This window comes from Cebus imitator, unplaced genomic scaffold, assembly GCF_001604975.1.
Source record: "Cebus imitator isolate Cc_AM_T3 unplaced genomic scaffold, Cebus_imitator-1.0 Scaffold426, whole genome shotgun sequence".
NCBI lineage: Eukaryota > Metazoa > Chordata > Mammalia > Primates > Cebidae > Cebus > Cebus imitator.
The window spans coordinates 2,294,890-2,307,198 of NW_016107741.1; the positions used below are offsets into that span (position 1 = coordinate 2,294,890).

The 12,309-nt window shown below is 42.8% G+C and overlaps 1 protein-coding gene across 3 annotated transcripts; it reads left to right on the forward strand.

Annotated features, from left to right (window-relative positions):
• The first annotated feature begins 352 nt into the window (after positions 1-352).
• LOC108290190 (cytochrome c-type heme lyase) lies at positions 353-10,249 on the forward strand. Of its 3 annotated transcripts, none has more exons than XM_017509928.2 (7): positions 353-433; positions 1,093-1,234; positions 3,873-4,024; positions 4,447-4,595; positions 5,659-5,778; positions 8,045-8,131; positions 8,754-10,249. In XM_017509928.2, exons 2-7 carry the CDS (start codon positions 1,135-1,137, stop codon positions 8,950-8,952), a joined length of 807 nt encoding a protein of 268 aa, XP_017365417.1. In that variant the 5' UTR covers positions 353-433; positions 1,093-1,134; the 3' UTR covers positions 8,953-10,249. The 3 variants fall into 3 exon arrangements, with proteins under 3 accessions (XP_017365417.1, XP_017365415.1, XP_017365416.1); XM_017509926.2 differs by having other exon boundaries at positions 367-536; XM_017509927.2 differs by having other exon boundaries at positions 367-499.
• Positions 10,250-12,309: the final 2,060 nt, after the last annotated feature.

Consider the following 12,309-nt stretch of genomic DNA (forward strand, 5'->3'; position numbering starts at 1 on the left):
GGATCTCCACCAGCCACAGTTATGGGCACCTGCTAATGTTTCTTGAATCATTGCTGTAATTAAAACTGATGGGATAACATTTAAAGAAACGGAAATTTAAAAACTCCTCCAAAGCGCTCCCTCTGCCGCATAAAGCATACACAGCAGAGCTCTTCACTCTAGGGAAGCCTCTGTACCAGACAACCTTCCCCGCCAGCGCGGGCATTTTGAAAAAGCCTCCTGGCCTTGAGGGGCGGGCCCAGAGAGCGGCCTCCTCTGCGGTTATAGGCGGAAGCGCGGAGAGGACGGAACCCGCTCTCCGTGATTGACGGAAAATATTACCCTTCAGCCTGCCTCCCGCGTGCCCGGAAGTCCCGCCTTCTAAAAAGGAAGTAGCGGCAAGAGAGAACGCCTGGGGTGACCGCGGCTACAGCGGTGACCGAGCGAGAGGAAGGCGGCGGCGGCGGCGGTGGTGGCGAAAGTCGTTGCTGCTCTGGGTTCGAGTTGGCGATTGAAGGCCGTACCGGCCGCCCGGAGCAGCCCGGGGGAGGGCACAGGTGCAGAAGGGCGGGCTGACCGCGGCCGGTTTGGTCTGGGAACCGCGGGCTGGAGCCGGTGGGCGCGCGCTGGGACGGTGTGGGGAAGACACTTGGCAGCGCCTTGACCTTCGCTGTCCCTTCCTTTCTTCTGATTTCTCTTCATGCGCCGCACCCTTCCCGGACCCCCAGTCCCTCGCTAAGGCGCTGGGGACAGGGGTCAAGTCTGGGCTCAATGGGCCTCCCCTCATCCACCCAGGTCACGACTCCTAGGAAACCCCCACCTCCAACCCCGCCTCAGGACTATACCTGTTGGTAGTGTGGTGGTTTCTCAGCGACTGCCTTACCTCAGTCCCCAAAATCTCACTGCCTTAGAAACGTCCCCCCAGAGGTTGGTGTAGGTTTCGCAATATTTCCCTAAGGGAGCAATATATTAAAGTTGTCCTTCGAAGTTGGTATCCTGCCTGGTAGGTGCCCATGGGATGACAAAGAGGAGGAACAAGGGGTGGCCAGATTAGGAATAACGAAATAATAGTTTTGAGTCCAGAGACATTAATCTGTCTCTTTGTTTTGGCAGGTGGAAATATAGAATTGCTTGGTGTCAGCACTGTTTCCAGCCATGGGTTTGTCTCCATCTACTCCTGCTGTTGCAGTTCAGGCCTCAAATGCTTCAGCATCCCCACCTTCAGGATGCCCAATGCATGAAGGGAAAATGAAAGGTAATCGACCCTTTGTCTATAAAAATAAAAGATAATTCACTGCCAGGCGCCGTGGGTCAGGCCTGTGACAGCACTTTGGGAGGCCAAGGTGGGTGGATTGCTTGAGCTTAGGGGTTCAACACCAGCCTAGGTAACATGGCAAAAACCTGCCTCTACAAAAAAAAAAACAAACATTACACAGATGTGGTGGTGGGCACCCATAGTACCAGCGACTCGGGAGGTTAAGGTGGGCAGGATCGCCTGGGAGGCGGTGGTTGCAGTGAGTCGAGATTGTACCACTGCACTCCAGGCAGGGTGACAGTGAGACTGTGTCTTAAAAAGTTCTTGAAAGGCTCTAAAGGAAGAGGTAGTGTATTATGCTGCTGAGGCTGGTTGGCATGGGAGTCAGTCACCCTAGGTCTGGTCCTTATTTTGCCTCTTATTGAGATTTGTGACTCTAAACAAGTTAGCTCTGTAAGTCTCAGTCCGTCATCTGTAAAATGAGGATATAATAATATTTCACAGGCTTGTCACGAACAGATTGAGACAGTACATGAGAACATAGTGAGTACTCTAAACCAGCCCCAACTTCCCGAAGTTTACTTGTGCCTACATCAGTGGGTCTTAACTGGAGGGGGACAATCCCCACTTCCCACAGGGAACATTTGCCAATATCTGGAGGCATTTTTGGTTGTCACAACTGAGAGGAAAGTGAATAGAGGCGAGGAGTGCTCCTAAACATCCTACAATGTACAGAACAGACCCCCAACAAAGAATCAGCTAGCCCCAAATGTCAAGAGGGCCAAGGTTGAGAAACCTTTGACTAGATCTGGCTGTCTTAATAAATAACCGTTGCTCCCATAGCCATTTCAGTATTCTTCTATGTAAAAGTAAGCCGTCACCTAATGGGCTTGCTGTCCATTCTTTAAATAAGAAAATGAAAATGGGAAAGCCGTCTTTCATTTTTAATTGATGCATGTCTACTTTAGATTGTTCATATTTAAATATGGCTTGAATCAGTAAGTTGTGAGGGGCAGAAGCAGCATAGTGTGCTTACTGAGTACTAATGCATGTGCTGTTGTTATTCATTTCTTCAGTCAGCCAGCCTATTCTGAGAGGTCACTGCCCATTCGGTACCAAGCACTGCTGGGCTTGTTTGTTTCTGCATGAGAGAATAGCATTGTACGAAATGCAGCTTTGCCTGGTGGAGCTTACATTCTCATTGTCATAGCTGTGTGGTTGATTTTCTACCTTTTTTATAGTCAGGAAACTAAGGGTTGGAGTAACTGATGCTCCAAGTCACATAGGTTGTAAGTGGCAAGGCCAGCAAAAGTTCTGTGACCTTGGACAAGGACAGATGGTGTTCTTCTGGGGTTTCTTTGTATAGGAAGAATTGAAACAGATCAGCTGAAGCAGGTATGCTCTTGTTCTGAGTGTCCTCAGGGAGATCCTAAAGCCCTTTCTCTGGTTTTATGTCATTTGCTGTGTATCTTGGAGAGCTGTCAGACTTACTACATTAGTAAAGAATGTGGATATCTATAGGAGATCAAAGAGGCTACTGGTTATACGATTTGAAAAATGGAACCTTATTTTCTTTCTAACACCCAACTGGGATCCATGACTTGGAAAGGATTGGTGCTTTCAGTGGTAGAGAGGGAAGGCATAGCAAGTCTTCCTTCACCGCTAAAGTGGGCAGCAGCACAGGTTACCAGGAAATGAGGGCTTGGGAGGAGAAGTGCAGGGAAGGTAGTGAAAGGAAACTCATCTTTTCCGTGTGGATTGCTGTAGTTACTGCTGTTGCCTGAGGCCAAGATTCTATTACATGAGCAGCTGTCTTCTGGGTTGCAGCTCTCCAAGTGCCGGCTTATTCTCTGAACCAGCTTCTCAGTCCTCCACTAATTGGGATCAGCATCCTGGGTCTTTGGGCATAGTGCTTGCTATTGCTCATCTCATTAGGCTCAGACCTTCCCTTGTAATGAGCATCTTGATCCCATATGGGTCATGGAATGTTTTCTTTAATGTCTGCCTTTTCCTGTTAAACTCTCGCTGTTGACTGATGGGAATATTACCTAGGCCACGTGGTTTTCCTGTGCCTTGTTTCAGTCTTGGGACAAGGCAGAATGGCATTCATATTTTTTTTTCCAATAGCTTTTGTGTTGTCTCCTCTGTTCTTCTCCCGTTCCTTGTACCTGAGATAATGCATCAGTAATGAAAGCCTGGATCGCAGTTACGTCCTGGCTGGGCTTCTCTGGAACTAGTGAATGGAAAGTCAAGGAGACCCTGTGAATGTGGCTGGTCCCCACTTAGGTTCTGCTAACAGCTCCCAGCTGCTCATCCAGCCAGGTTACTAAAGCCATGGCATGGATAACACATGCTCTTCCAACTGCCAAGGTTTTTTGGCAGATTTTTCTGGGGATGTGACATTATATAATGGGTACTCATTTTTCTTTCAAAGGAAAAGTACATTTGTAGAATCGTCTCATCATTAGGATTTTGGAATGTTAGCTAGCTCAGTTCTTGGTAGATTTAAACAGAAGAAACCTGACTTTTCCTACAGTGGTAAACAATTGTTCAGAAATTCAGCTCTTTAGGGCTCCTGTTGAGAGAGCTAGATGTCCTGCCTTCATGGTGACACCATTTTTATACTTGATTATTTCAGGCTGTCCAGTGAGTGCAGAGCCATCTGACCCAACCTGTGAGAAGAAAATATACTCTGTGCCGGCCCACCAGGAACGCGCCTACGAGTATGTGGAGTGTCCCGTTAGGGGCACCACAGCTGAGAATAAGGAGAACCTAGATCCTTCAAATCTGGTAATCCACACTCATCTTTTCTTTCTGGAGCTTTTTATGCAGAGATGCTTGTACAGTCTCCAAAGACAAGTCATTTTTGAAAAGCTTGTCATAAAAAAGTTTTTAGAAATGCCTGAAGATCCTGGCATTAGTTTTTACTTCTTATTCCTTGTTGACATTTCTTCTAAATTTTTTCAAAGGAGATGCCAAAAATTTAACCATAGTGTTTACCACATTTGAGAACTTAATCAATGAAGAAACACAACTTCAGTAATCTGACTCTTCAAAAACAGTCAAATTATCTGAGAAGTCTGAATTTTTTATGTCACTGATTTAATAAGTAATCTGTGCTTTTCGTGTGACATATTGCTTTCCAGGAAGTAGTTAATTGTATTGCCTTTGACTTTATATTCTATAAAAGCAAATCTGCTTATTTTATTTAGATGCCACCACCCAATCAAACACCAGCTCCAGATCAGCCATTTGCACTGTCTACTGTCAGAGAAGAGTCTTCCATTCCCAGAGCGGATTCAGAGAAAAAGTGGGTTTACCCTTCTGAGCAGATGTTCTGGAATGCAATGTTAAGGAAAGGGTGAGTGAGCATATTACTTAAAGTAAAAATTTGCTTGTCAAATGTATCCAAGAGTTATATGCTAAAGAGATTTTTTACCTTCAGAACAATATAACAAATTTTTATGTATTCAGTTTATAATGACCTGATTTTTCAGACCTGTCAGAATGTAAGTACAAGGCCAGTGTATTAAATCAGGGTTTTCCAGAGAAACAGAACCAATAAGATGTGTGTGGGGAAGCAGGAGGCAAGGAGGGCAGGAAGATATTTATTGTAGGAAATTGACTCACACAACTATGTAAAGCTGAGAAGTCCCAAGATCTGCATTCAGCAAGCTGGAAGCCCAGGAGAGCCAAGTCTGAAAGCCAGTGGGCTTAAGATGCAAGAAGAACTGATGATGTTTCAGTTCAAGTCCAAAGGCAGGAAAAGCCCAATGTCCCATCTCAAGCAGTCATGCAGGAGTCTTTCCCTCTGACTCATGGAAAGGTCAGCCTTTTTGTCATTCAGGTCTGCAACTGATTGGATGTGACCCACCCACATGGAGCAGAGAGGGAAATCCACTTTACTTAGCCTACTGATAAGAATGTTACTCAGGTTCAAAAACACCCTCACAGACACACTCAGCATAAAATTTGACCAAATGTCTGGGCATCCTGTGGCATAGTCAAGTTGACACATAAAATGAACTATCACAGCCAGTAATAGGTTTTTTAAGGAACTGGAAACACTGTTAGATAAAATGTTTAGAAAAAGTTAGGTAATCATTGATCAGTGGCAGTATCTGAACAAATGTCACCTCATGATTTTGTAACTGGCTTACTGTGACTCAGTAAAAAGAGACTAAGGTGAACCTTCTGTATTTGTTTTAAATGCTTCTATCGTAGCTTTGGATTTATAGTGCTGTTCCATGATCATGGGTACATCTTGAAAATGAGCCTTAAGTCTGTTAAATTCAGAGAAAATGACCATTCTTAGTTCTTTCTCAAAGGGGAATGTTGAATAAATCACCTTATGAAAATATGTGGATTAACTTTATGGTACTATCAGGAACATTTGTCAGATTTTACCAGATGTTCTTTCCTAGGTGGAAGTGGAAAGATGAGGATATCAGTCAGAAGGATATGTATAATATCATTAGAATTCACAATCAGAATAACGAGCAGGCTTGGAAGGAGATTTTGAAGTGGGAAGCCCTTCATGCTGCGTAAGTATGTTTGAGATCTTAAAAAAAAAAAAGAAGCATCTTCCTTATTTCCTATCAGCTTTCTAGAGTTTTAACATTTTATTCAAATAATTTGTTGTTCTAATAAAACATGTTATATAGCAGGCATGGCTCAGTGACAATTGTTGCATGACAGGCTACCCTTCTTAGTCATGTGAAAAATAGCAACCATTTTATTAGGCTTGTGGATTCAGTGGGTCCGGAGTACAGCAAGGACAGGGCAAGGGTGGCTTGTCTCTGTTCCTTGATGTCTGGGTCCTCAGCTGTGAAGACTCAGTGGTCAGGATGGCTTCTGAGCCATGGGCTAGAGTCTTCTGAAGGCCTGTTTACTCCTCTCACGAGTGGTACTGGCTTTTGGCCAGAACACCTGCCCATGGCCTCTGAATATGGCTGCTTCAGCTTCCTCATGTCATGGTGGCTAGGTTCCAATAGCTAGAGTTCCAAAAAGCATCTCCTTTTCTGACCCAGCCTGGGAAGTCTCAAAGTGTCAGGAGCCTGTCCATATTCAAGGGGATGGGACAGAGACCCCACCTCTCAGCAGAAGGAGCATCACAGCCCTTCGAAAGCAGAGTGTCTGAGAAGGGAGATGCTAAAATGCCATCTGCCCCATGGGAGGTAGGAAAGACATTTTTGTTCCCTCAGTAGCATTTATTGACTCCTCATTAGGACTAAACACAGAGATATGTCCTAACTCAGAGCCCTTTTTCTTAGGGACAATAGGTAAATGCAGTTGTGTGTGTTAAAGGAGACAGGACTTCATTCTGTTGGGAGTAGTGGTTCTCACAATAGAGCGTGCATCAGCATCACAGGGAAGGTTTGTTAAAACCCAGCATGCTGGGCCCCACCCCCAGGGTGTCTGACTTAGTCTATTTCGGGTGGGGCCTAGACTGGGTGTATCTAGAGCACTGCATCTAGTGCTGGTTAGAGCCAGATTATATCATAAACAGTGGTTTACTAAAGTCCACTTAATTTTTTAAGATGTTTTGTTTGTTTTTAATGTTTGCATTCTGAAGCTCATTAGTTGCACACCCTGGCTTTCACTGTCTGGGCCTCAGACCTGGGGTGGGTACATGTGAGAGGGGAACAACTGCAACCACATTCTCCTCAGTTACCACTGGCCTGAGAGGAGCCACAAGTGTTTGCAGTGACCTACGTTGAAAATGTGTTATAATTAAGACCACCTGCTAATTACTTGTGTGATTATGGAGCAAAGAGAAAAGGGAATTTCATTTTGTCAGTTTCAATTCCTTTTCCAGTTATTTTCCATCAAAATTAAGTAGACCTTTAAAAGACTCATGCTATGGTCTCCAGGAGAAAGTTTTACCTAGATTGAGTTTACCTTTTTGCCTGTGACCCTCTTGAGAAGAGATGTTAAGGAGCAGTTCCTAAAAGAAGAAAAGTAACTCATAAGTCCTCAAATAGGAGTCCTTTATACTTTGGAATTTTTTCTCCCTCCCACTTAATTAGACACATGAATACCAAAGCCTGTCTTATCCATGGGAGCAGCTAACAAGATAGGTGGCCTTCTGTCTTAGCCACCACCCCCTCTGTCTGGGAAACAGCTGTCTGTCTAGCCTATAGGTGAGCTGTGAACTCCACGAGGACAGGGCATAGAGGGTCTTGTTGGCACTGCTACACCCCGGTGCCCATAGAGGGCTGGCACCTAGAGAGTCCTCAGCAGGGGTCTGCGGGCAGAGGGAGTGCATTTGCCAGCTATGACTCCACCACCCCTCAGCTTATGTGTAGTTATTAAGGAACTGGTCCAACATTAATTACAATCCATTTATAGGGATTAATCCATCATTTTCCTTTCTTCATAAAAGCTGTTCATTGGTTTGAAATGAAAGAAGAATATAGGATTTTCTTGTTTGTCTGAAAACCCCAGATGCTCTGTGCCAAAGAGAAAGAAGCATGATGCACAATACTTGAGGCCGGTTTGTTTTTAATGTGCCTGTCCTCCTACACCAAATGGAAAGGCCCTGTTTCCTGACTCCTGCAAAGTGCAGTATAGATATATCCAGAAGGAAGAGGAGGCAGTGGAACACACCCGGTGCAGAAGGAAAGAGTAACATTTTTAACAAATAGGCACTTGTTGTTTGAATTGTTTTAGAACTTACCTTTCTCTGTAAATGTGATATTATGTGAAATAAATACAGAAAAAAATGTATATTACTAAAAAATCAGAACATCATTTTTGTCAAAGAAAATAAAATATTTTAACAGACTTTTCTTATTTGGGGAATTCTAGAGAGTGTCCTAGTGGTCCATCATTGATCCGGTTTGGAGGGAAAGCAAAAGAATATTCACCAAGGGCACGAATTCGTTCCTGGATGGGGTGAGTGTCAGCGCAGAAGTGTTGTTTCACCATCCTCAGGTCAGGGTCAACTTTCTCTTCACACCAAAACCATCTGAGAATTGCAGTGCCATCTTGCAAAACTTAATCCATATTCAGCTGTAGATTTCTTTCTTTCCCTGAAGTTTGCCCATTAATGGGCAGATGTATTAGGTTGTAGTAGATTGCTTCCTGTTTATCATAGGGTTGAATGGAGTTATCATCCCTGTTCTTGGATCTGCCCTCTTACTGTTCCCATGATCTGTCTTTTTGGGTTTATGCACTTAGCGATCCTCCCTTTCTTTTCCAGCATAGTTCAGATTCTTTGCTCACACCTGCATTACTGCAGTATGTCAGCTGACCTAGATCTGGCCTAGATCACTTCCTATTGACCTTACTCCTTTGTAGACAGATGAGCTGTCATCTGATCTGGACTCATCACAGTTCTTCAGTGCCATCTTCCCTTAGTGCTGCTCACTGTGTGATTCTTCAAGTCTGACTGACTTCCCCAATTAGGTGTTTGGGAGCAGGTGGTTGCATGTGCTTCTTGAGCTTTCTCACGGCTTATACTGGGACTGAATTTAGAGCAAGCATTTTAACACTCAGTGGCATGTTTTTATTCCAGGTATGAATTGCCTTTTGATAGGCACGATTGGATCATAAACCGTTGCGGGACGGAAGTTAGATATGTGATTGATTATTACGATGGTGGTGAAGTCAACAAGGACTACCAGTTCACCATCCTGGACGTCCGTCCTGCCTTGGATTCGCTTTCAGCAGTATGGGACAGAATGAAAGTCGCTTGGTGGCGTTGGACCTCGTAAAGCACTGTTTGAGATGGGAAAATATAAACTATTTTTCTGAGAGATACATTAAACTATTTTCCCCAAATTGAATTGCACTTATGATATAATGGTAACTTCAAGTGGGTAATCACACTTTATCCTTCATTTAGCGAAGGATACTATGCACTACTCACTTTTGAATTGCACTGTACCTTGCAGTTTATAGCAGATCATTTTGTTTTCTTCCTACTTAGCTTAAGTGGGAAGCAGTACCTCAGTTTTTCCTTACCTGCAGTATTGCCTGTGTATTTCATCTAGGAAAGCCAGAACAACCTCTGTAAAAGAGCATTTGAAAACTGCTTTTTTTTTTTTTTTTTTTTTTTTTTTTTTTTTTTTTTTTTTTTTTACTGTTTTCTCAGGAATACTCAAGATGTAAAACCTGAGAGTCCGCAGTGATGCTCAGGAGCTTTCATCTGGCCAAATATTTTAACCAAAACTGTTTATTATAAATGAAAGGTAGTTATGCCTTTTTTAAAAAAAGTTACTATTATTTCTAAAGTTCCTGTGATATGATTGTGACCTTTAACAAAATGCAAAGTTATATACTGGAAAGGTACTCAGCAAAATTCTCTCCAAATTCTGATTTATATGAATGTCTTGGACTAGACCTTGTTATAGAGTACTTTCAACTACACTATGCTCTGGAACATACCTTTTAAAAAAATGTTCCCTTTAATTCCTGTTATTCTGATATGTAACTGTGCTTCCAACAAACAGATCACCTCATTGTCTTTGGCACTTGACAAGTTATCCCAACTTCGAATCTCTTTCCTTCCTCTGCTGGCAGCCCCCACCCTCCCCCCAACCCCCAGAAGTTGGCTTAATCCAAACCTTGAAAGCGCGGGGTAAGTCCCAGTATCAGTGATGGTCCCCGGTAAAACATGATTTTATATTTGGCTGAGTGTTAAAATTCCTAAGATGAGTGTTTTTCTGAGATGAAGAATGTTTGCATCAACTCAATTGGTCTAGAGTTTTTTGGTTTGTTTTAAGGAAGCTCTAAGTTTGCCATTGACATTTTTTGTACCAGTAATCCATAAACTGGTTGTTCTAATTATAGCAGCATGTTACAAATGACTGCTGTTTTCTTTTAAACTGTCTATACTATTCTTTAATTTATTCTGAATGCTGTTAGTGTTAAATTAGTGGATGAAATTGGCAGCCTGTGATTAATTTGGTATGGATTTGTCAGTTTTGTGTGGAGTTTAAGAAATACAATAGCCTTAAACTCTACATTTCAAAATACTTGTATATTTAAAAATAAAGCTGATAGTTCACAGGTTTTGAAAATTTTTCAGAGTAATTTTACACTTAACGGTGTTTCTTCAGACATGTTATCTTTATAAAAGCAATGCTATAGTCTCCCTACTCAAAGCAGCCACTTTCTCATCTACTAATCACATGTTTTTAAACTGTAGAGGAAAATAATGAGTTGGCATTTTGGGGGGTGGTCTTAAGTGCTACTGAGTGAGTGTGGGATAAGACATTCTTATGAAAAATAAAGCACTGTAACTGGAAACAAAAAATTAGGCCAAAGGCAGGATTCACCTCTTGTAGAGCTATGGTATTATTTAAGATAAGCAAACTTGATGACAAGATCCAACAGTTTTATACATCTTTTTACCACTTACAGAAAAAATCCATGGCTTCCTGGATTGTCAGAGCTGCTTTGTCTAGATTATGCTTGATTGGGTCCAGAGGTCAATACTGATAGGCGTTTTCAGGTACAGCTCGAAACTCATTTAGGATATTCTGTTTTTTCTTTTTTGAGACAGGGTCTCGCTCTATAGCCCAGGCTGGAGTGCAATGGCGTGATGTTGGCTCACTGCAGCCGCCACCTCCCAGGTCCCGGTGCAAGCAATTCTCCTGCCTCAGCCTCCTGAGTAGCTGGGATTACAGGCACGTGACACTATGCCCAGATAATTGTATTTTTAGTAGAGATGGGGTTTCACCACAATGGCCAGGCTGGTGTTGAACCACTGACCTCGTGATCTGCCCACCTCGGCCTCCCAAAGTGCTAGAATTTTAAGTGTTAGCCACCGTGCCTGGCCTCCTCTGGGATTTTAAACTAAGTCTTGTGTCTATGGAAATAGCACTATTCAGAATCAGACAAATTACTAAACATTGGGCTAAGTATTGGCAGACAAGGTGGAGCTACAAATGGATTGCATATTAACATTTAGTATTCCTATGAGTTCACTGGCTAACAAAATGTAGTTATGTCCACTTTGTGCATCATACTAGGAATACAAAATTGCAAAAGGTATGACCCTGATACGGTTTGACTGTGTCAAACCAAATCTCACCTTGAATTGTAACAAGCCCCATGTGTCAAGGGCAGGTGGAGATAATTGAATCATGGGGGCGGTTTCCCCTATACTGTTCTCGTGGCAGTGAATAAGTCTCGGGAGATCTGATGGTTCTTTAAATGGGAGTTCCCCTGCACAAGTTCTTTCGCCTGCTGTCTCATAAGACGTCCCTTTGCTCTTCCTTCACCTGCCGCCATGATTGTGAAGCTTCCCCTGCCGTGAGGAACTGTGAGTCCATTAAGGCCCTTTCCTTTATAAATTACCCAGTCTTGGGCATGTTTTTATTAGCAGTATGAGAACAGACTAATAACCCTACTTGCAGGGAACTCAGTTTTATGGACAGTATAAATGAAATGGTGGTAAATGCTAGAACTCCAATTTAAGGAATACATTGTGGTAGTACACAGCGTGCGAGTTCACATAAGTATTTTTGAATATATGGAGATGGTTATCAGTTTCTTTACTGAGTTATCATGTTTTCTCTCTCCCAGAGATTGTGTCCTAGAGAAAGTGAAGTGATACACATTTCTTGTCTCACCTTTGCAGTGATTGTCAGACTTGTATGATCTTGTATGTATCTCCCCTTTAATGAGAGTAATAGGACCAACTTAGCTTTGAGATGATGCCTAAAAACACTGAGAACAGAGCCTGAGGGTGGAAATATTTGGCAAATATTAGCTGTCACCTCATGACCGACAGCGGCAAGGACAGAAATCAAAGTGCTGAGATAGAATCTATGTCTCTAATCCTCTGGCCTTATTCCCCCTACTCCCACCCCCACCAAGAAGAATTGAGTTAGAGGGGTAACAGCAGGCTCTAATCCCCATTTTGATCAATTCTAAGAATTACCAGGTGTTTGGGTGCTTGCTCTAAACAAGCTCATGTTGTTTAAAATCATCAAATGGAAAAAGAACAGGCTATAGCCTTTGAGCTTTCAAAACATATCAGGGTAACAATTAGGTACTTGATGTGCAAGTCCCACTTGACAAAAATATTCTATTTACCTTTTTTTTTTTTTTTTTTTTTTAAA

What these genes read in the sequence shown, in the direction of transcription:
- LOC108290190 (XM_017509928.2), top strand. Translation starts at nt 1,135, where the DNA reads ATGGGTTTGTCTCCATCTACTCCTGCTGTTGCAGTTCAGGCCTCAAAT. An exon ending in AATGCAATGTTAAGGAAAGG is followed by an intron (nt 4,596 to 5,658) that starts GTGAGTGAGCAT and finishes GTTCTTTCCTAG; the next exon opens with GTGGAAGTGGAAAGATGAGG. An exon ending in TGGGAAGCCCTTCATGCTGC is followed by an intron (nt 5,779 to 8,044) that starts GTAAGTATGTTT and finishes GGGGAATTCTAG; the next exon opens with AGAGTGTCCTAGTGGTCCAT.